The sequence below is a fragment of the Daktulosphaira vitifoliae genome, unplaced genomic scaffold (genome assembly GCF_025091365.1).
Source record: "Daktulosphaira vitifoliae isolate Bord-2020 unplaced genomic scaffold, ASM2509136v1 Scaffold_1, whole genome shotgun sequence".
NCBI lineage: Eukaryota > Metazoa > Arthropoda > Insecta > Hemiptera > Phylloxeridae > Daktulosphaira > Daktulosphaira vitifoliae.
In genome coordinates, this window is record NW_026099572.1 from 43,373,357 (window position 1) to 43,396,291 (window position 22,935).

At 27.8% G+C, this 22,935-nt stretch overlaps 2 protein-coding genes across 7 annotated transcripts; both read right to left on the reverse strand.

Moving 5' to 3' along the window:
* Positions 1-3,051: 3,051 nt before the first annotated feature.
* LOC126895407 (uncharacterized) lies at positions 3,052-8,152 on the reverse strand. 4 transcript variants are annotated; one of them, XM_050667240.1, is made up of 7 exons: positions 7,373-8,152; positions 5,389-7,307; positions 5,155-5,326; positions 4,704-5,030; positions 4,179-4,505; positions 3,544-3,615; positions 3,052-3,343 (listed from the first exon to the last, which is right to left on the reverse strand). In XM_050667240.1, exons 2-7 carry the CDS (start codon positions 5,503-5,505, stop codon positions 3,198-3,200), a joined length of 1,161 nt encoding a protein of 386 aa, XP_050523197.1. In that variant the 5' UTR covers positions 5,506-7,307; positions 7,373-8,152; the 3' UTR covers positions 3,052-3,197. The 4 variants fall into 4 exon arrangements, with proteins under 4 accessions (XP_050523197.1, XP_050523196.1, XP_050523195.1 ...); XM_050667239.1 differs by having other exon boundaries at positions 5,389-5,522; positions 7,181-8,152; XM_050667238.1 differs by having other exon boundaries at positions 5,389-8,152.
* Positions 8,153-14,177: 6,025 nt separating this feature from the next.
* LOC126895400 (GTPase-activating protein) lies at positions 14,178-22,906 on the reverse strand. Of its 3 annotated transcripts, XM_050667221.1 has the most exons (19): positions 22,498-22,906; positions 22,246-22,357; positions 21,636-21,819; positions 20,549-20,761; positions 20,318-20,481; positions 18,401-18,572; positions 17,102-17,250; positions 16,836-17,037; positions 16,649-16,760; positions 16,481-16,587; positions 16,268-16,420; positions 16,133-16,206; positions 16,008-16,031; positions 15,398-15,504; positions 15,091-15,334; positions 14,880-15,031; positions 14,625-14,805; positions 14,386-14,504; positions 14,178-14,229 (listed from the first exon to the last, which is right to left on the reverse strand). In XM_050667221.1, exons 1-18 carry the CDS (start codon positions 22,556-22,558, stop codon positions 14,420-14,422), a joined length of 2,496 nt encoding a protein of 831 aa, XP_050523178.1. In that variant the 5' UTR covers positions 22,559-22,906; the 3' UTR covers positions 14,178-14,229; positions 14,386-14,419. The 3 variants fall into 3 exon arrangements, with proteins under 3 accessions (XP_050523178.1, XP_050523177.1, XP_050523179.1); XM_050667220.1 differs by having other exon boundaries at positions 14,178-14,504; XM_050667222.1 differs by lacking the exon at positions 16,008-16,031 and having other exon boundaries at positions 14,178-14,504.
* Positions 22,907-22,935: the final 29 nt, after the last annotated feature.

Sequence of the window (22,935 nt, forward strand, 5' to 3'; positions counted from 1 at the left end):
ATTTATCATGATTTTACGATTATCTTTACCATTAATGCTTAATAATATTACCATTATTTTTTTCTGAATCTGTATTATTATATTCAACGTCTACATTAGGGTGGCCTTATTTTACGAATTTCGAAATTTCTTTCGGAACACCCCTCTATTTTTTTCTTTAGTATAAAAAAATAATATTCTGAAAATTTAAGATCATTTGGAAAAATTTAAATCAAGGCGCACAGAATTTTAAGATTTTGACCTCGAATTTTTTAAGAATATTTTATAAAACGGTATAAAACCTATATTAGAAGTTATCGAGTGATTTTTTCAATAAAAGTCTAAATACAAAAAAAAAAACCTTAAAGACAAATATTTTGATATATTATTAATAATAATTCATTGAATTTTTTACACGTGATAACAATAAATTGATAACACAAAAATAATTAAACAACTTATTTTTTATACTTTGTTACTTTAAAAGTTTCAACACTTTATTAGAACCTTTTCAGATTTAAACTGACTTGGAAATAAATTACATAAGTTGAATTTTATAGCATTGAACAAAAGTATTAGTTGATATAAATCATAAAAAATGAAATTTAAAAAATAGGTTTTTCTAAAAATTTGTAAAAAATAAAAAATTTTAAAAATGTAGTTTTTTTAATTAATGAATAATAATATTTTTAAAATTTTATGATATAAAATAAAATGAAATACTATAAAAGTACATTATATCTTTTTTATATATATAAATATGTATTAAAAGTCTTGGGATAAAGTTAAAATTTTTCTTTTTCAAGGCCAATTAAAAATAAAAAAACAGGAGTTAAACAGTTTACGATATATATATCATATATATTATATATGTATATATAATATATATGATAGCGTAGTATATATTATAGCGTGGATAATCGCAACAAATGTTATAAAAGCTCCATTTTTTTACTCGTGTTTCTTAAAAAGCGTTTTTGTATGTAAGGATATCGATGAAAAGTTTGTAAACAGTAAAAAAGTTTTATAACCATTTATCGTATTTAACACCATAATATGCAGCACTATCATTTTTTGATAAAAATGTAGTAATAAATAATAAAATAAAAATGGAAAGAAATTTCGAAAAATAAGAACCACCCTAGTCTAATCATCGCTAATAATCTTATGAATTCTACTTTACTCCTTCAATTAAATTAATAAATTTAAATCGATCTGAGGTTGTATATTTGAACAATTACTTGTGAATCAAAATTGTATATAAAATTTTAAAATAAATAAACTGAACTTTTTAAATTGTTAAAATAATTTAATTATTATTGAGCCAAAGAAATTATGTATAAGGACACCTGTACAATAGCGTGTTTAAAGAAGTGTCAAAGATCATGACACTATTTCGGACAGGTGTTATACATAATTATTTTAACGTATTTTTTCTAATTATTATATGACGGCTATAAAAATTAACATTTACATTTACTCTATAAATTTATCAAGTAAATTTGAAAATATACTTACACCCAACCTTTATCAATTAAAAACGTAAGACTATCTTAGAAATGTTTATCTAAAGGTATTTAAAAATGCTCTTTGAGTGCAAAAATTTATTACCATAAATAAAAATACTATTTATATTATAAGAATCTATTATATTTTAGTAAACTAGGAGGGAATCATTTTATTATATGGCGTTTAAATAAAAGATAATTAAATCGTATATGTTGTGAAACTACCCTTGAAAATGTTTTTCGTGCACCACTGCGAAGAATGCGTAGAATCTTTATAGGTGGAGAATATAAGTATCACTATATTACTTTTGAGAGTAATTTTAATTATCACCTTAAATATATAAGGAAAATCTCAAGTTTATATTTTGTAAAAATATAAAATATAAAAATACGATTTCACAGTGCATATTTCGTTCTTCTAAAAAATTGTTTTTTTAAAGTTATTTATTATGAAATAGTACCTCGACGTTCAGTTAACTGACAAAAATCTGTTTATAATTTTTAGTTTTATAATTAGTTAAAAAACTCGAAAAGGAAACAAAATATTATTTATTATCTCAAATTAATATTTTATAAAATATAACACTATAAATAGGTATTTATTCATTTTTATCTCAAGTACGATGGATAATTATAAACATCACGGGTAAAATTAAAATTAACTTATAGTTATTTACACATATTATAGCACATACATTTTTTTATTATTGGTTCAACATACATTAATACACTAGAGACTGTAAGCGTTTTCGTAAAACTTGACTCATGACTTCTAAAGCTTACGACGGTCGGGCAACCGCGATTAGCTTACGCTAATAATTTCTCAGATAGTTAGAGCTATTTTATAAAAAATAAGCTGGCGCAATGAGGTCATAGTATAATGTAGACGTGGCATAGTTGGGATAAGTATAGATGATGTCTGAGAATGATTAAAAACACTATTATTAGAAATACTTCAATGCAAATCTGTAGATAATGTTTAATTTTAAGAAATTAATCGATTATTCCAAAAGCAAAATTAATTTATAATTTTTTCTTGTTCTATGATTTATAAGTATTATATATGAATAAATATCTATTATAGAAATTAAATGTAGTATGAAATTGATATTTAATTATTTAGTATTGTAATTTTCACGGAGAAATTATTATGTCTGCATAAACTGTTTAAACAGTTATTTACTCCCGAGTTCTCGCTACTTAACCAAAGGAAAATAAAGAAACTGCTTATGAATCACTATTTAAACACCCATATATATATATATGTTTAAATAACTTACAAAATTAAAAAAATGAACAACTATTGGACCACTATTTCAGAAGTTATTAACTGTTTAATATAAAAACTGGAGATCTATTAATTATTATACCTACATAGTAATCCTCTCATTTTATGATTCATTATTAATATATTTAAAATTAAAAGAAACCTTATTTCTAAAAAATATAATCTTCTACATTATTACCCTAACATAATTCTCTATCTACAATATTTAAAAAAATACTAACGATAATTATTCACTTTAAATAATTTATTAATTAATTCAAAAATGCACAACGCCAATTACAAATAAATTATAACAATAACCTAATGAGTGTAACATATGAATGATAAAAGATGTTTTAAAATGAATAAATAGTTCAATTAATAAATAAGATAATTTATAAAAAAATATGTGTTTAGATTTATCGAATAGTTTGATTTATTGGTTAAATATTTAAAAGAGGCCTCTTCTTGTCACATTGATCTCTATGACCCAATGTCTTTTTCATAACAGTGCTTTTACGAACGCCATTTGTTATCAAATTTTGACTTTTATCATAAAAGAATTCGTCAAACCTTTTTATAAGTTCTCCTAAAATGTTGAATACGTTGAAATAATAATTTTATAGCAACAAGTGAATTGTGAGTATTTCAATACAACTCATTTAAATATGTAATCACCAATCAAACATAAATAAAATGTGAATGTAAATTTATGACTAGACTAGTCTTTTTAAAATAAATGTAAATATTGAAAAATTATATTAGATGGACATTTTTTATTTTACTTACTGACTTTTGGAGATGCTGTGTGAGATGGACTTTTATCAAAAAAGCATTTGTCAAATTTTTTTATAAGTTCTCCTGAAATTTAAATAGGTTAAAGTAATAATTTAAATAGATTTAATAGAATAAATATTTTCAATTGCGTTTATAGCTACGATAATTTTCCATAAATTGATTTATGCTGATAAAAAAAAAATTAATATTTAGAAAAAAAATATTATTATTTTTCTTAAAGGTCTGAAAATTAAGAAAAACTTGTAATGTAATTTATTTAAATAGTGTAACATCGATTCAAATTGGTCGGTTGCTTACAGTATTTTAAATTTGACAAAAATCACTATTTTTTATTAATAATGTGGACTGTATTTTTTTTACGATATAACTTACATTTCACATTCGAATAAAACTTTAGGTACGCATAGGTGCGTCGGACTTATCATTCGATGTTCAGTTTACGACTATCTTGCAATACAAAGCCTACGTTGCACCGCCCCCTACCTATTCTATAACAAAAGTATCTCTTGTTTTTCCCCCAATATCAAACACAAATATATAAAAGTAAATTTGTGACTAGACAAGTCTTTTTAAAATTGTAAATATTAAAAAAATATATCAGATGGAAATATTTGAATTTTACTTACTGACTTTTGGAGATGATGTGCTAGATGGAAATTTACGGTATATATTAAAAGTATCAGATGAAATATTTTCCAAAACAATCTTATCATCTGAAAAATGATTTCCATTCCTCAAGAACAAATTAGTTTTGTTCCTTATGGGGCTTTCGTTACTAACGGCCTCTAAGTCATCCTTTTGATTAGGTTGAATATTTAATACTGAATTCTTCTTGTCACATTGATCTCCATAACCCAATGTTTTTTTTGACACAGTGCTTTTATGTACGCCATTTGTTATCAAATTTAAACTTTTATCATAATAGAATTCGTCAAATTTTTTTATAAGTTCTTCTAAATTGTTGAATACGTTGAAATAATAATTTAATAGCTTAAATTGAAGTGTGAGTATTTTAAACAACACATTTAAATAGTGTAATATACACTCAAACATAAATAAAATACAAAATTAAATTTGTAAATAGACCAGTCTTTTTAAAATTGTAAATATTAAAAAAATATATCAAATGGAAATATTTGAATTTTACTTACTGACTTTTGGAGATGATGTGCTAGATGGAAATTTACGGTATACATTAAAAGTATCAGATGAAATATTTTCCAAAACAATCTTATCATCTGAAAAACTATTTTCATTCCTCAAGAACAAATTAGTTTTGTTCCTTATGGGGCTTTCGTTACTAACGGCCTCTAAGTCATCCTTTTGATTAGGTTGAATATTTAATACTGAATTCTTCTTGTCACATTGATCTCCATAACCCAATGTTTTTTTCGACACAGTGCTTTTATGTACGCCATTTGTTATCAAATTTAAACTTTTATCATAATAAAACTCGTCAAATTTTTTTATAAGTTCTCCTAAATTGTTGAATACATTGAAGTAATAATTTTATAATAATAATCTTTTGAACTATTTGTTAAAATTAAATTGATCTTTAAATTTATTATAACAGTATATTTACAATATATAAATATTTCTCACCGACTACTGGACATTTTATTTCTTCAATGGTATGTAAAGATAATTTTACCGGATTACATTCCTCTTTTAAGGTATGTAAGATAGTATGAGCTGTGGTCATATCTAAACTATCGCCACCTTCTAATGACAAGGCAGGAGCGTTTAAAATATAAGATGAATTTAACTCCATGGCCTAAAAAGCGTTCAAAATTTTTTTATGAAATTTTGTACTATTTTTCTTTTAATTTTACTTACAGATTTGATAACACTGTCAATTTTACCAGACCTGAATACAATTGAGGTTTCATATATAGCATAATTAGATAAAATTCTATGTTCATGATCGACTTCGATGTCATTTCTGATGTCCATTTCTAATGGTTATTACCCTTTAAATGATTTTAGTATAACAAAATTAGTTTTTTTTGATTTTCAGAAGGTCCACAAAAGTTTTCTAACGGAAATTAAAGAAATAATTAGCCTTTGTGTATTTATTCAATGCTAGCGGTTTATATGGTGATACATGTAGTATATTTTTATAGCCAATAGTTAATATTATTAAAATAGTTTTATATTTTTTTATTTAAAACACTTAAAGAAACTGTGGTATTTTTTTAACGGTACTTAACATTCATTTTTAAAGAATTTTAACAATTTATAGAAATTAAAATATAATGTTTGGTTATTCCTTGGTGAAACACCTTACAGGTTAAATATTATGTACTAAATTTTACAGTAGACTCATTTGAAATGTCTCGTGTTTAGAGATAGACGGGTTCACTATGCTACAGCACGTTAGGCTGGTGATCATTGTTTTTATGATTGCAAAGCGAACCACTAACTGGCCTTGTAGCAACAAGGATTATTAACAATTTAATATGTTCATATAAATTTTTAAAAATTGTTGTAAAATAATGATTTCAGAAAAGTATATAAATAGTGGGTACAGGCACTTAAAGGTACTGTTGGGGATCTGTTTAGTACTGAGTGATCAAGACCATAAATCGGAAGCTAACCGACGTCTGCCTAAATGTTATCTCCATAAATGAGTTTTAATTATCTGAAGGAGAAATAGGCAATTAGTTGGAGATTATATAATAAACTTAAACTATTATTTTTTATGTCACCAGCAACGTAAGATGTATTTTAAATGTTCAGTAAATATAAACTATATATAATGTACAATACATCTGACCATGTGCACTTAGTTAGTAGGTATATTCTCCAAATAAGATGGAGTTGGTTGGCTGTGATGACAGTCAGCGATAGACAAATCGTTAAATTATTAACTTAATAAGACAAAAGTAATGGTATCGAAAGCTACAGCGGCCACTTGAACTCAACTGTTCTTTGTTAGTTCGAAGTCAGAAGCTCCAAACTACAAACGAATAGAATTGTCACATCAGAATCTCTCTCTATGCTAATTAATATGTATTAGAAATTAATACAATGTGTATAATATAGTTGGTAAGAATATAGTAATAAATGTTCTTACAGTGCCGACAAAGAATACCGTTAACACAAGAGAGATGCAGTCCGCCCTGGTGATGTCACATCTGACCTACCGAACCCCCACGGCATCTATTGGGGACTGTATCCAAATGCAGTTTATGACGTCGTCTCCCTAAGATGTTACACTTGACCAACTATTAGGTTTTATTAAGAGCCAAAAGCAGGCTCCGAATACCCTAGCACGTCGTGATTGTGTCTCCGGCAATGATTATTGCGGCATTTCACTGACCGGCGCGTACATCCCTAAATCCATCGTGGGATCTTACAGCCAGCAAGTTAATATTGGGTTAATATTTTTTAAATACTGGATGCCCCGTATATATGTTCCACGACACATTCCGCCAGACGTTGTTTTTTAACGTTGATAAAAACTATCGAATGTGTGCCAAACACGTAATATTTCATGACATTACTACAAGTTCGTTCATTGTTAACAGCATTGACCCTGTTTATATGTGTGTGTACTATGACGAATAATTTTTACGTTAAAATATAACATAGTATAACTACGACGAAGCCGTTGTTGCTGCCGTACCGCATTAGCTGTATAAGTCGTGTTTAGCTGGTGGACTTATTCCGTTACATCATTTTAACTTCATCGGCGAGCAACACGATTCTTGTGTTCTTCACATTAACACCAGCTTTTTGGCCACTCATAACAGCTGCACCATCATATGATTGAATACTAATTAATTAGGTGATTTTTCTAGAAGAGGATCAATTATACCAAAAATAGTTCGTGATAATGCTTCGGCATTATATCCATTTGGATTCTCAAAAACCCAACAACACTCAACAGGTCGACCTTGAACTTCGTATCTAATACAAGACAACATATAATGTCACATACTATAAGTCTTATAGTATGTAACATAAGCTTTAATTTAACATATCTTTAAAAAACGCATTATCTCCAGAACATTTTCAAAAAATATGTTTGATAAGTTCTACTTTTTATGTAAAAGTTGTCATTTTGAATTCCCCTCTGTTAACATGAAAAGGATCAGATTTACGAAAAATGTATACAAAATGAAAGATAAACATCTAAGGTATTTATAAAAAAAATGTCTTGATTCATTTGTTTTTCAAAAAATTATGACAGTTTTAAGAAAAAAAGTTAAAAAATTACCGATTTAAAAATCGTAATTTTTGGGGGATTTTTACCATTTACAGGGAACAAGGAAATTTGTTTAATTTTTGAGAGGATTTTCATCAACTAGATACAATTTTTGATCTTTTTATGTATCGTTGAAAGAAATCGGTCCGGTGAGATATGAAAAAAGTGGTTACAGACAAAAAAAACATCGTAATATAATTAACTAGACTTCGCCTAGTTGGGGTATAAGTTTATAAATTTTTCCGGACGGTAATATAGAAAATATTTAGCTTATTAGTAGCAAAGATGACCAAGTTAATGGAAATAATTAACTCAAGTTAAGTTTGATTAATGTCGATAAATTAACAGTTAAAAGTTAACAAATTACAGATTTAAATATCTAAGTTAAGAGATAGGTTGAATTTTTTTTTAAACTTAATTAGTTTAAAAATAGTTTATTTCATTTTAGATTAATTTTTTGACTAAAATTTCTTAAAATCATTTTTTATTGGTTGGTGATGTAAGGGAAATCTAAAAATCTATTTTCAACTTTTAAAGTTGAATCATCTTCTTTATTATTTATTTATTCATAACTAATCCTTTTTTAATACACTTATCTCAGCCGTAGTATGATAGTAATGTAGCTGCTGTCTTACATAAGAGATTGGGTTACTATACCTGTAATACCAGTATTTGAATTTTCTTCTTATCGTGTCCTGTGCTGGACTTAATAGATACTAACTGCATTTTTTAAAATATAAAAGTGCAAAATATTTTGCTTCAGCCAGTGAATAGCTATTGATATAGCGTTTCATTGGCAAGTCGTCAGTTGTGCATCCTGGCGGAGTAAGGGTACATTTTATTAGGTGTTCATCGGATTGCCTCTCGCCGTATTCACAAGTGTCAGGTATCCCCATTTCACCATGTTGACTCTTGTCTTAGCTACTCCGGTTCTTAACCTATTTATCGTTTTCTATATGGGCCATGATTGGTTTCCGCCTAGAGGTAGTCGTTCATCAGGTGGGACAGGTGTTTCAGCTTGTAGTTCTTCTCTCCATTTACGTAATCGGATCTGGTCGGGGGGAGTTCCTGGATCACGTTTATTTTAGCAATAAAACTTCTTCTTGATTTAAGTCTCCTTTGGGTGTCTAAATCACCATACATAGGATGCCTTTGGTCGGTATTTTGTTTTGTTCTTTCAATACATGTGGCCACGTATCTCCGTATTTCTGGCGGGACAATCCTCGCTAATGGATAGATATAATTTAATGGCGTCGCTTTGAGACATCCAGTTATCAACCTACAAGTTTCATTCAGTGCCGTATCAACGTGTTTAGCATGTTTCGACTGGTTCCACACTGGACATGCGTACTCTCCAGTAGAGAAACACAGTGCTAGTCCTGTAGTTCGAATTGTATTTGGTGTGGCACTCCACTTGCTGCCTGCTAGTTTCCGTAATAAATTATTCCTTGTTTGGACATTCATTTTTGTTTTTCTACATTGCTCCTTAAACGTTAGAGTTCTGTCTAATGTAACTCCTAGATAGACTAGTTGTTCTGTGTTTTTCCAAGCCACTGAACTTTGAACTCTCTTTTTACCTCACGATTTCGGAGGTGGAAGCAGCATATTTGTGTCTTATCCGGGTTGGTGTTAAATTGTTTCTCGCATAATACGTTGTTAATTCTTGGAGAGTTTTTGTAAGCTTTCATTCGACTTCTTGGAATATTATGTCCTGTGCTACTATAGCCAAGTCGTCTGCGTATAGAAAGTGCCTTGTTTCTTCTGTGATGGGTTAGTCATTGGTGTATATATTAAATAGCATTGGCGCCAGTACGCTATCCTGCGGTAAGCCATTTCGTTGATCTACTCCACTTATTATTCAGCGTAACTGTAAAGCGTCAATTACGTAGCATAGAAGATATTATTTGTACTAGGTGCCAGTCATTTGTATACTTATATATCCTTTTTGGTAGTATATTGTGATTAACCGTATCATATGCTGCAGATAGATCTACAAGAACAACTCCTGTTACTTTTTTGTTCTCATAACCATCCTCAATATGTTGGAATAAGTTTAGTACCTGTCATGTACAGGATTTACCCGGTCTAAAATCTGCTTGTTCGGCAATAAGTTTTCTTTATATTTGTTCTTTTATACGGTTCATAAAGTTTAAATGTATAGTAAAATAGAGATATAGGTCTGTAGCTTTTAGGGTTCTTGTAGTCTTTGCCTGGTTTGGGCAGGGCCACTACCTTTGCCTTTCTCCATGTTTTAGGTACCAATGCTTTATCGCGACAAGAGTTTAGGAAATTTAACAGCCATCGTTTTGTTTTTGTGTCGAATTGTTTTATCTGTTCTGTCATGATTTCATCCGGCCGTGGTGCTTTGTCGTATTTCATCTCTTTGAGGCTCTTATTTAATTCGGAAATAGGAAAATCAAGCTGGAAACTATGTTGCTCATTGTCTCGGCATTTGGTGAGTTTATCTTTCTTATTTATAATTCTTGATTTGTCTAATATTCCGTTTAGAAGCAATTGTGTAGTTACTTGATTTGCTGTTACATATGTCATTCATGTGTGACGGAATCTCCATTAAGCTTCTTGGATAAGTCGCCATGCTTTTTTTGTCATATCTGTGTTATCTATGAGTTCATACCATCTGTCATTTCTATCTTTACATAAAATCTTCGTTAACGTTTCTCCTATCATAATTATTTTATCGCTAAACGGATCTGTGGCAAAAATTTTTTCATACTCCTTCTTTATTTTGCTGGTTTCTTCCATCATTCCGCATAAATATCGTTCCCTGCAGCATCGTGGGATTTGTAATCTAGAAACCTTTTTTTTTATTTTTTCTACGAATGCCTCATAGTTCTCTGGCTTTGGGTCTATATTCCATATTTCCTTATCTAGCGTTTCTCTACATTTTTCCTATTTCGCTTTTCTAAAGTTGAATCGTCTTTTAAATAGTATTGTTTGTGATCTCACTACTTCTGTTATGCTTAGTATTAGGGCTCGATGTTGAGTCTTTGGTATGGGATTGCATACGTTTTTACGGTTTGTGCGTCAATTTTGTCACTGACAAAAATTAGGTTTGGATTATAGCCCTTCTTTCACCGGCCGCTATTGAAAGACGGGGGAAGTTTTGAGTCATGGATAAGAGACAACACTTCAGCTTCAGCCCAGTTTTCCACGTTTTCTCCATTTTGGTCGTTTTCTAGATATCCCCATGTGGTACTTTGGCCGTTGAAATCACCAAGAACCATTTTTTTTGTATCACAGTTGTCGAAGTTGATCGGTTTTTCGAAGGTGAAGTCTGTGTTCGGCGGTTTATACACTGAGATAATTGTACAGTTGCCTACCTCAATAGTTAGTATTTCGATTTGTTTGCTGTGGCTGGTAGCTGCGTTTTTAACCACCAGTCCAGGTTTGGAATATATTGCGCTTCCGTATTTTGGATGTGGTAACTCGATGACTAGATTTATTCCTGGTATTTTTGGACAAGGGCTAACCTCATCCTCGTGGGTCCTCGAACACATAACACGTCGCATTTCTCTTTTTTACAAAGGTTTGCAAGAAGTTCGCCTTTGATTACTGAGAAACCTTCTATATTTTGTATCATCACTTTAAATGCTGCGGGGAGGGGGGGTGCCCTGAAAAGGGCCGTTTTGAGTTTGAACGCCTAGGCATTCTAGCACCGGTGTTAGTAAGATTAGTTCGCAATATATATTCTTGTGTAGACTCAATATTGTAATACAGGGGACGCCACGTGCAGGCTCTTACCACGTCCCGCAGTATTTGAATACTTAACATGTATAACTAATTTAATTATAAAAATATTAAAATCGTACATTATTATCATTGCTGTTGATTAAAATATAAATTAAAAAATGGTATTCACCTACTTAGTAAATATGATAATTAAAAATTAAAATTGTTAAAAAATATACAAAACTTGTTTATTTTATTTTCATTAAAATATTAAATTTTGGACTAAACACCTTCCATAAATTATTGTTTAAACCCAACTAAACGCTAAATTGTACATTCCCACACAACAATCATATTATGTCAATTGCCACCGGAATTTCTGGTAATCTTTTTCTTTTTTTTCGCCTTAATCCCAACTACTTGGAGTCGGCCACCCTTATTCTAAACTTCTACATGACATGATCACCCACATGATCTACGGTCACATCAGCCGTCCTCATATCACATCCAATTACATCCCTCCAATTCTTTTTTGGTCTTCTAATACCTCTTCTTCCTTCGACATTCATTTATATTAATGTTTTTACCGCTTCCTCTTTCCTCATAACATGACCAGACCATCTAAGTCAACTTTCTTCCATCTTATCTACAATTAGCGTTACAACTACACTCCCTCGTATATGTTCGCTTCTTATCCCATCTTCTCTAGTCACTCTATTCATCCATCTAAGAATTCTCATCTCTGCTCTACTTTCTTGTCAACCGCCCAACACTCTGAACTATACAACATAGCTGGTCTTACAATAGTCTTGTAAAATTTACCTTTCAACCTCATTGGAATTATTTTATTGCATAACACACCAGACACTTCTCTCCACTTCAACCACCCCCATTTTCTCATTAATGCCCACTTTAAAACCTTGTGATACTCAATCATACGCTTTCTTCAAATCTATAAATACCATACATAGCTTTTTCTCCTTTTCCCTAAACTTTTCTATTAATTGTCTCATATAAAAAAATGACTCCATTGCTGACTTACCAGGCATCTAAACTGGTTTTTAGATACCAATGTCTCATTTCTTATCTTTAACCTTTTCTCAAATTTTTATACTATGACTGGTAGTTTCGACCTTTATACATTTTTGTGTTGGTTGCACTGTTTTATGTTTAAAACTAGTTATTAAAAAAAATCATATACATTTTTGAACAAAACCAGAAAATTATATTTATCGTTTATAAATATATTATTGGGATGGGGGGAATTTCAATTTTTTATTTAATTAAACCACGTACGCAGCATATGAAGACATACATTTTTTTTATGAAATATTGAATTTAGCTTAACTGTTATTTTAACTAAACTGAAAAATACTAAATTATTTCAACGGAAAATTAAATTAGTTAAGCTAAAAATTAGAAAAATAATTAACTAGTTAAGTGGAAAAGTTTAAACAAAATTAATGCCCACCAATGATTAAAACTCGCATGTATTTATAATTATAAATACATGCGAGTTTTATGCATTAAAGACCTTATTTTTGTTTATTACTTTTAAAAAATTGAGAGCTAAATAAAATTTATTTAGCTCTAATAATAAACCCATAATATTTAATATTATGGGTTTGTAATAGAGCGGCATTATCTGGTACTTAGTCAATATAATTTATATATGCAGTCCTTAGTTATTCAGTATTAATAAATTACAATAAATTTCGAATTAATATACTGTTAGATTTAGTAAAATTAATTTTACGTAGCAATATATAAAAGAAAAATATATAATATGAATAATAATAATTATATGTTTGACTCTAATAATTCAGATCAATATAAGTAAAATATGACAATTTAAAATAAATTTGTTTTAACTAATATAAAATAATTGGTTTCACACATTTAAAAATATTATAGTTAATTGTTAAATACTATATTTATTAAAATTTTTTTTTACATGGAAACAAAAAGCACGAGAACATATAACTAATAGCATTTGTAATATTGTTATGGTGTTTCTTTCAGGATAAACTTTATAATCTTATTTTGTATTATTAAAATGATAATAATTAAATGTATAATTTCAAAGAAACCATGCAATAAACAATTATGTAACAATTAATCTGTTACACACAACGTATATATCATACTAAACATATGTCAATTTAAATACTATAAAATAATATTACCTACTACATATTTGAATTTTCATTGAGGTAACTAAAAATTATACAGTTTAATCAGAGTAAGGAAGACTTGAAAACAAAGAATTTTTCAAACATTAACACATCTAACATTAATATTATATTAGTACAATTTTTTGTTTCATTTTAGAGAACAGTAACATTTTTAAAAGTATCTTAAACATTAATTCAAAAATTTGGTGTTTTCAGTTATTAAAAATTAAACAATCACAACATAGTTGGTGTTAGAAAAACATACAATCGACTCTGTAGATAAAAAGATAACTGGAATTTTTTTCTCCAATTAATAAATACTGTACATAATATATGATATTATAATTTTTACAAAGAAGAAAGAAAACAAAGGGAATGTGGAGTCGATTCACTCGTATGTACAATATTTTATAACATATATATATATATATATATAANTACTATTATATGAACACAAGGGTGTTAATTACTGTTGGCACAATTTTTTATTTGTTAAGGAAAAGCGTATATAAAACTATAAACGTCATAACAACACCATTTTAATGGGTTAATTTTTTTTTTGTAAAATTTGAAAATTGTCATTTAATAAGTTTAAGAATAGGCCTAAAATAATAAAATTAATAGTATTATTTATGCTTCAAATAAGTTTCAATAAAAGTTACGTAGAATTATTTTAATACAACCATAACTTACATATGTCTATAGTAATTATTATACAAACATATGCAAGTGTTAAAAATGTGTTTTTGTTACATTTACCCATTTAAATTGAACGGGATCTTTTAAGCCTGTGCTACCAAACTTTTTGGTGATGATGGGCACTCAAATCTTTGCGACCAGCAAGAAGCAAATAATTGTCATCTCCAATTGGGGCTTGTCTGAAATAATAAAGTTAAGAAAATTTTTATTTATTTATTTTTAAAATATACAAGTTGATTAATAACATTATCAAATATGTCATTTTACATTAAAATTAATAATATATTATGCCTACTCACTTGCTACCATATTTTGTTTCTCTAGCTATTGTTCTTAAAACTGTTCTATGCTCCTGTTCTAATGTATAAATTATATCTCGTAGTGTCGACAAAGTTTTGAAAGTAGTTTTTGGGTCTTCTATCAATAAAGGGTGACACAATCTATTGTCTCCTGGATATACAGTTTTACATTCACATGCTTCTATAAGTTAATATAATTAGAATTAAAAAAACACAATTTAAAAATTAAAAACTAAAATAAACTAAAAATATTACTTAAAACACTATCAAATCGATCAATATGTGTAACACAAAGTGCATGTAATCTAGAGAGTTCTCTGTCAACATCAACACTACTTGTTTGGATATTATCAACAGATGTGGAAACTTCATGGCATCCTTTGGTTCTTTCATTGTTAGATTTACAACTAAATTAAAATATAAAAATGTAGAATATAAATAAGGAAAATGCAATAAAATTTCATACCATAACCAAATGCCATTTATAAATGCAGCTGGATGATACAGCATGAGACGTTTAGTATTGGAAAAACACATTTTAGTAAGTAAATCTACCCATTCTTTTTCTTCAACACAATTACTAGCTTGCACATAGAGTACTCTTTCAGGTTGTATTATTTGAAACATATTGTTTTTGTTAAATGATTCTTGTTGAAGACGTTCTACAGCCAAAATATCTGATAAAGTAATGGTACAAAGTGGTTCTTTTCCTAAAATTAAAAAAATATTTATAAATATAAGGATGAAAATTTAACTATTCAATTAATACAAACCTTTTTGTTTTGCATATGATAAATCTCTAGTAGTCAACTTAAAATATCGCTGCTTAAAATTTTTTCTACCAAATCGTTTTCTACCTTGAGCCCTTTTTGTTAACATCCTGCAACAACAAATTGTTACTACTTCTACAGGTGCAATCAAAAATAATATTTTTGGGATCCTAAATTAATTTTTCTTCTACCTTATAAATATTCATATAAAAAAATACAGAATGATCGGTTTATCCTAACCCCCTCAATTACTAGTAAAATAAATACAATATTAGAAATTATTTTTTTAGTTGATAACAACAATTTTGAAATGTGGACTAAGAGAGAAGTTTATTATGACTATTTCTCTCATTAGAGATATTTCTCTCTTTAAGACTTAAAAATGTTTGTAATTTTTTAAGTACTGGTTTAATAGTTTTTATTAACCAGTTATTTTCATAATTATATTAATTGAATGGGTAATGATAAATGGACTACTCTGTATTTAAAATGTTTAAAAAATTATGGAGCTAAGCCTATTTTAGTAGTGATTATGTTTACTTCTTAAAATAAATGAAAAGAAATTAGGACTATCATATTTTTCCAATTAAATTTTTGTTCATCTAAAACTTACCAAGAAGTAATTTTCCTTAGAAAGCTAAAATAAATAGACAATTAGTATAAGTGATTTACAAGTATTTACTAGACACCAGAAAAGAACGTAGTTAATAAAATATAAAAAAATGATTGAGTAATTACCCTTCTTTTAATGTAACAGGAGTGTCTTGTGTACATTGTGCAGGACCAGCTGATGCAGAAATTATTTCTAAGAACTAAAAAAATGATTTAGTATTAGTTAATAATTTTAATATTATTAATAATTTTGGTTAATACTTGTCTAACAGCAGTAACATGTTGTTCAGTGTATACTGCTTGGTACATAGAAGACATGTATTCTTCTTTAAAATTTGATCGTGAACAAACAAGGTTACCTAAACTTTGGATTGTTTTAGATACTAATATTAGAGTTCTATTTGTTTGATTATCCTAAAAAGTTAAAAAAATATATTGTAATTTTTTATCAATGCTTTTGTAAAAATAACTCACAATTTGTTCTTTAGTGAGATCAAAAAGTCTGGGACCTAAAATAGCAGGTGCAAAAAATCTTAAAAATATGAAGCCAGATACAACGGAATACTTGATTTCTTTGTTTTCTAAAAGAAAATATATACAAATAATTAATTGTATCAATACTTTGAAACAAAAATTTATTACCTGGAAAAAATTTTATGGCTACTTCTTTAAGTGTGTGAAATAATTGACACATAACAGTTGGACATTTAAGAGCTGAAGTAGTAATAGCTTTAAATACATCTTCTACATAAATCTAATCATATTTTAAAGATTATGTTTAATAATAAACATTATAATAGCTTAATCAATTATAAAAATAATATTTTACTTTTAAATTAGCCAAATTATGACTAATAACTGCAGTATCTTTGACTCGTGCTGGATCAATTTCACACGGCCTTCTTTCTGACAACAATCTTTCTAATGGAGGTCTAAGAGTTTCATGTAGATATCTCATTCCAGCTACATGCATAGATTCATCCATCATTTTTGATACCAAAGAATTACCACGAAATATAGTATTTGCATCACTAAAAAAAAAAAATGAAAATAATTCCAGTTTGAAAAAAATTTTTGTTATCAGAAGATACTTACGTAACTTTAGATATTTCCCATACAGCAAGGGATCTGATTGTCTGTACTATTTGCCCATGATGAAGTAGAACACGTACTAAGGGTTGGGCTACATCTAAAATATTAGGAATTATTTCTCCCAAAAGATACACTAGACTTGCTGTAGTTGGCTAAAATATAATTTTTATAGTTAACACAATTTATCATGCGGTTCATGATAAAATGATTAATAATTATAGTTTGGAACCTTATGCATTTATACAATTTGTTTGGATCACTTTTATCTAAAAAATCTCACTTCATGAAAGTTTATTGTAGGTATATATGCCATATATCATAAATATAGATATATGTGTCCTTTAAACCTAAAATTCTAATTAATATACATTGATTAGAAATAAGAAAAAAAAAATTTAATGATATCTGATAGTGATTAAAATCACCATAAAAAAACGTTTTGATGCAAATCTTTAGATAGTATTTAATTTAAAAAAATTGGTGGATTATTCCAAAAGCTACATGATCTGCTATTTCCTTATTAATATTTTGATTAAGATAAATTCTGTCAAATAAAAAAGGGATATAAATATTATTTCTCATAAAAAAATTGTGTTGATCCATACACTTATTAATAAGTTATAGCATTTTAAAGTAAAAAATGTAAAATATAAAATTGAGAATTTTCACACAAAAATAGCATTTGGTAGCCATTTTCACCGTGAAAACAAAATATAGTCCGACATTTTTTTATTCCATAATAAAGTACATAACATTAGTTTTAATTTAAGATATATATAAAAGTATCAGACTTTCAGGAACACTTTCAAAAGTAAATTTTTTGTGAAAAAGTTGTCATTTTAAAACCCCCCTTGTGGGCAGGTAAAGAGTCAGATTTATAAAAAAAATATACCAAATAAAAGATAAAGATATTATGCATATAAAAAAATAAAATAATATTGATTTGGTTATTTTTAAAAAAGATATGGCAGTTTTAAGTAAAAAAAATTGAAATAATGTTGAAAATTGGCGATTTTTTTTGAGATTTCCCTCATTTACGGGGTACAAAGGAAATTTTTTTCAATTTTTGAGGGTAATGTCTTAGACTATATACGATTTGAGATTTTTTGACGTTTGTGAAAGAAATCGGTTTGGTAAGAGCTGAGAAAATAAAAACACATCATAGTAAAACCAATACCTTCTCAGCTTCGCATCAAAGCTAAAAAGTATTTATTAACATTGATGTACTTGGGATAACTAAAATAAAATTTATAAATGCATAGTACCAAACCCTATTAATAATTAAATATTTAAAATACTAACTTGTACAGAATGGCTATTCATAACCATGTGTTTTAGACGTTCATAATTATGTGATGGTAGAACATGATCAGCAGTGTAATGTATTTTTAAACGTAATGAACCAACACTAGGATAATTAAAACCCTGATCTTCTCTTAGACTTGATTTTCGGTTACGTGGTTGCAAAAAGTACCTAATTAATAAAGTTATATTTATTTAAATATTTACTATTAGCTATTAGAGAAAAAATAATAACAATGGCACCATACCCAACAATCATATGTAATGATTGCCACATGTATCATATGTATGGATGAGATATTTTAATGAATCATTAGAATAACAAATAATTTATTATTATACAACTTATGAAACTTTGTTTTTAAATTTAGTCCATTTTTAAATTATAAAAAGAACCAGTAGAAGTATTAATATAAGAAAAATTAAATAGATAGATTACTTAAGATAACTAATGCAAATTTTAATAAAAATTAGTAGGTTTGTAAAACAATGAAAAATAGTGATTTATTTTGATTAAGCAGTTAATTTGTATAAATAAAAGTATTAGAATTATTTATGGTAAACTTATGGTTATTAACCCTTAAACAGTTGCGTGGGGGTCTAGCATACCCCCACATAAATAAAAACGGATGTATTATATTGCATAAAGGGTGTACATAGATATAAATTTAAAAGATGGTTTTTATAGTAATATTGAATCGATTTTCATAAATAAATACCTTCGAAAAAAAAATGTATGACTTAAAATATTCATCAAAATTGAAATGGGTCAATTTGACTCCCACGCGACTTGTAACGTTATAATTTTTTTTTGGACTTTTATTTTTATTCAAAATATTGTTTTATTGTAAATTCAATGTTATAATCGATATAATATTGTGGAATTAAGATTGTGCAATTAAGTTTTAAAAATAAATTATCTATTTAGAATTTCCACTACTCGATGATACCAAACAAATAAGAACAAAACATGTAATAAATAAGTCGCATTGCAATGTGGACACATTGATTATCGCTAATCGATGTGCTACTACGAACAAATAAGTGTATATACTTGTATCATAATTATTAAATGTATTGTAATATTAATAATAAAAAAATTCAATTCAGAAAAATGATTATATAAATGTAAATACACATAAAACTAATAAATATAAGCCGTGTTTGAGCTCAAAGACATACAAGAAAAATTAATTAAAATACATTTTGTAATAGTAAAAGCTTTTGTTTACAGTCTTAAAAATAAGATTTTACAGTTAAAATAATTTTTTTACAAACCAAAATTTTTTAATGAAATTTTGAAAATTAAATTTTTTTTTTTTCGTAATATAATTTTTAGTAATGCACATAATTTTGTATTTTATTTAATTTTTAATTTTAATTCATTTTTATATATCATATGGTAACAAATAATGTCTTTGAATTTAAAAAAATGAACTTTTTTATACATATTTTATACTTTTTTAGAAATGGGGTCTGATAGACTCCCACGCGACTATGAATGTTAAAAATAGGCAACTGCCTGCTAAAGGGTTAAGGGGCATGATTTGGCACAGTGAATCATTCGGTCACACTGTTTACAATTAGATGGGTGACAATATAGGACTTTAACAGTGACACACACCCTGCCCCATACTAGTTCCCTAAGTTATAATAAGTTTGTGTCAAGTTGACAACTGTTATAAAAGTCTTGTTAAATCTTCGTAAGGTAGAGAAGACCCCAAATAGGTAGGCATAAAGGCTAAGGAAATGATGATGAAAATTATGGTTATTAAATTTTCTTCATTAATTATAAATAAAATGTATGTATACACAAAACCTTATTATAAATAATAAAGTGTTAATAATTTATGATTATTTATTACATTTATAAAAAATAATTTTATTATAATTAAATTATTAAGTGTTGTTATTTACCATGCACTAACGGTTCTTCCTTGTAATGGAATAATTACTTGACCCAAAAATACAGTATTACTACTAGATACTTCATGATAAAGGGTAACGATAAGTTCTGCCCAATCAGCTGGAGGTGTTTGGTTTGATAAATGTTGTTTATGTATTCTACCCATTCCAGGAAGCTATATGAGATATTTTGTTTAGACAATATAAAAATGAATATAAATACATTTGAAAAAATGAGCTTACAGAGAATGCAAATGCCTCATCAAAAACAGGAGAATTAGTCTTTTTCTTAACTTTGGTCCTCTGATTTTCTGTTTTATCATTTGTGTACCTAACTGTAACATCAGCAAAAGGATCACAGTTTCCATTTGTAATAGCTAATTCACATGCTTCATTTAAACGGACTCCAAGTCTACTTCGATTTTCACTAAAATCTATTTCAATATGAATTTTCCCCTGAAAATTGGAAAATAAAATTACTAAAATGTGAAACATTATTTTCTGGTATCAAAATAATTACATTCTAGATTTATACATTTAATTAATATTTTAATATTTAAGTGAATATATTTAATATTGATTACTTGATAAAAATGTTTACCCTTATACTAAAAATACATATAAAAATGACCAAATGAAACAAACATGTTTAACAATCTCATAATAAAATTCGAGTATATAAATAAAAAAAATAATCAAGTTACTTATGTATTTTGGTGAATTTTATGGAATAAAATAAAAATAAAATAAAGCCTAGTTAATTTAATTAAAAATAATAAGGATAATGCATTTTGAATAATTTTGGAATTTTAAACATTTATAAAAACCAATTGTTTAATTTAATAAATATAAAAAAACTAAATATTGAAAATAGAACATTTTTTTAAAGTTTAACATAATGCTGTTAATAATCTAATATATTAATTCCTTAATTTATAGAAGTGGACATAATTTGTACCATTAAAATGAATATAATTTTATTTGAATAATACCCGCAGTGAACTGTCCATAACATTACATGTTTCCCATAACATCAATAGGATGAATGAACCGGTTTTGTCCACTGTACTACTTTTTACCATTAAATCCATTAAATTTATTTGTATTACAAATATTTAAGAAAAATTATTGAATCAATATGCTTTACGAATAACTTATGATTTAATGATCAAATATCAATTGGCCACGATACTAAAGAGTTCATAATTGGTACTCTTATCATATATCTTTGAAATGGTTACTATTCAATTTTGAAATAATTATAAAAATTCATTTCAACTTTTATATATTATTAATAATAAAGAAAACTCTAAAAAATAACTTTTTTTACCTGGACTTCAGATTCAACATTAAGAGGTCTTAGAGGAAACCAGTGATCTTTATCATTGAATGATGTCAGTTGGTCACGTCTAACTGTTACTCTACCAAGAGGTCTATCCCGTTCATATACACATACACCCAGGTAACGGAAACGACGAGGAATTTCAAATTCAAATTCTTCACCCCAAAACGGACTAAACATAAAATAAATATGATTATCTATTAGGTGTTAAAAATGATCATACTCATGAAATAATTTTCCATTAACTTCTTTTACAACTAAAAATTTAATAAACATTCTTTTCTTATCACTATGAATTAACAAACAGTTATATGATTTAATTTTGATTAAAATAACTAATTAAAAAAGGAAAATAAAAATTATTCAAAAATCAAGAATCATAAATAATAATAATAGTAATTTAAATACACTGATATAAATATATATATGTTTGACGAATACTAAATTCATGAGACAACTAATAAGATATTTGCTTTTTATATATTTTATGAATCTAAAAAAGAAATTATCAAATATTTTCAACTAATATGTTACCCTCTATATCATGATTAAACAATACAACTTCTTACAAATTATTAAATATCTCACAACAACTTACCTTATTGCCTTCTCGATAGTAGCTGTACGGAATATCTCTTCCTGATCCAGAGTGATTGTACAATGTCCGTCTTTAAGTGATGAATGTCCCTTACCCAAATTCTTTGCATCACCTTAATATAAAAAATAATAAAAATGAGTTCTAAACGAAAATTGGGTTAACAGATCCCCGTGTGTAGGAGCAACCAGTCGCCCGGATAAGACCATAGATATCAAAAATGGCCCCAAATATTTTGGTATAAGAAACACTCACCAATTTTGATCTTAAGCCTCTCGACAACCCTGAAGCTTGGCTTGCCCTCAGCCATCGTCATTTCGCGCAAACCCGGTGCACGTCCGCCGCCAATTCATCAACGACGTTTCATTCAAAAAAGTAATTGATTCATGGTTTGTGTGTCCTTCCTTCCGAAAAGCGTTCCCATTCATGCGAAATGCTCGGGAGACGGGACGGGTGAGCGCGCGCGTGAACGACAAAGCGAGATAGAGGTGCGATAAAGAGAGAAAAACAAATGCTGGTGAAGAGCGGTGCGCGGAGTTTCCCGTCGGGCGGAAACGTATGTCGGTCATGTGTTCCCAAACACGACCCGTTTCCGGTCAATATGCCTAAAAGGCCATCGTTTTTTTCAGCAAAAAGTTAGCTTTTGAAAAGTTTAAAAACGATTGCTAGAAAATTAGAGTTGTTTACTTATAA

Bases quoted from the DNA above. Each gene is read 5' to 3' on its own strand.
- LOC126895407 (XM_050667240.1), bottom strand. From the start codon at position 5,505: ATGGACATCAGAAATGACATCGAAGTCGATCATGAACATAGAATTTTA. The intron at 5,031-5,154 runs GTGAGAAATATT...TCAACAATTTAG, and splicing joins AATAAAATGTCCAGTAGTCG to GAGAACTTATAAAAAAATTT. The intron at 3,616-4,178 runs GTAAGTAAAATT...TTTAAATTTCAG, and splicing joins CACATCATCTCCAAAAGTCA to GAGAACTTATAAAAAAATTT.
- LOC126895400 (XM_050667221.1), bottom strand. From the start codon at position 22,558: ATGACGATGGCTGAGGGCAAGCCAAGCTTCAGGGTTGTCGAGAGGCTT. The intron at 15,032-15,090 runs GTATGAAATTTT...ATTTTAATTTAG, and splicing joins ATAAATGGCATTTGGTTATG to TTGTAAATCTAACAATGAAA. The intron at 14,806-14,879 runs GTAATATTTTTA...ATTAACTTATAG, and splicing joins TCGATTTGATAGTGTTTTAA to AAGCATGTGAATGTAAAACT.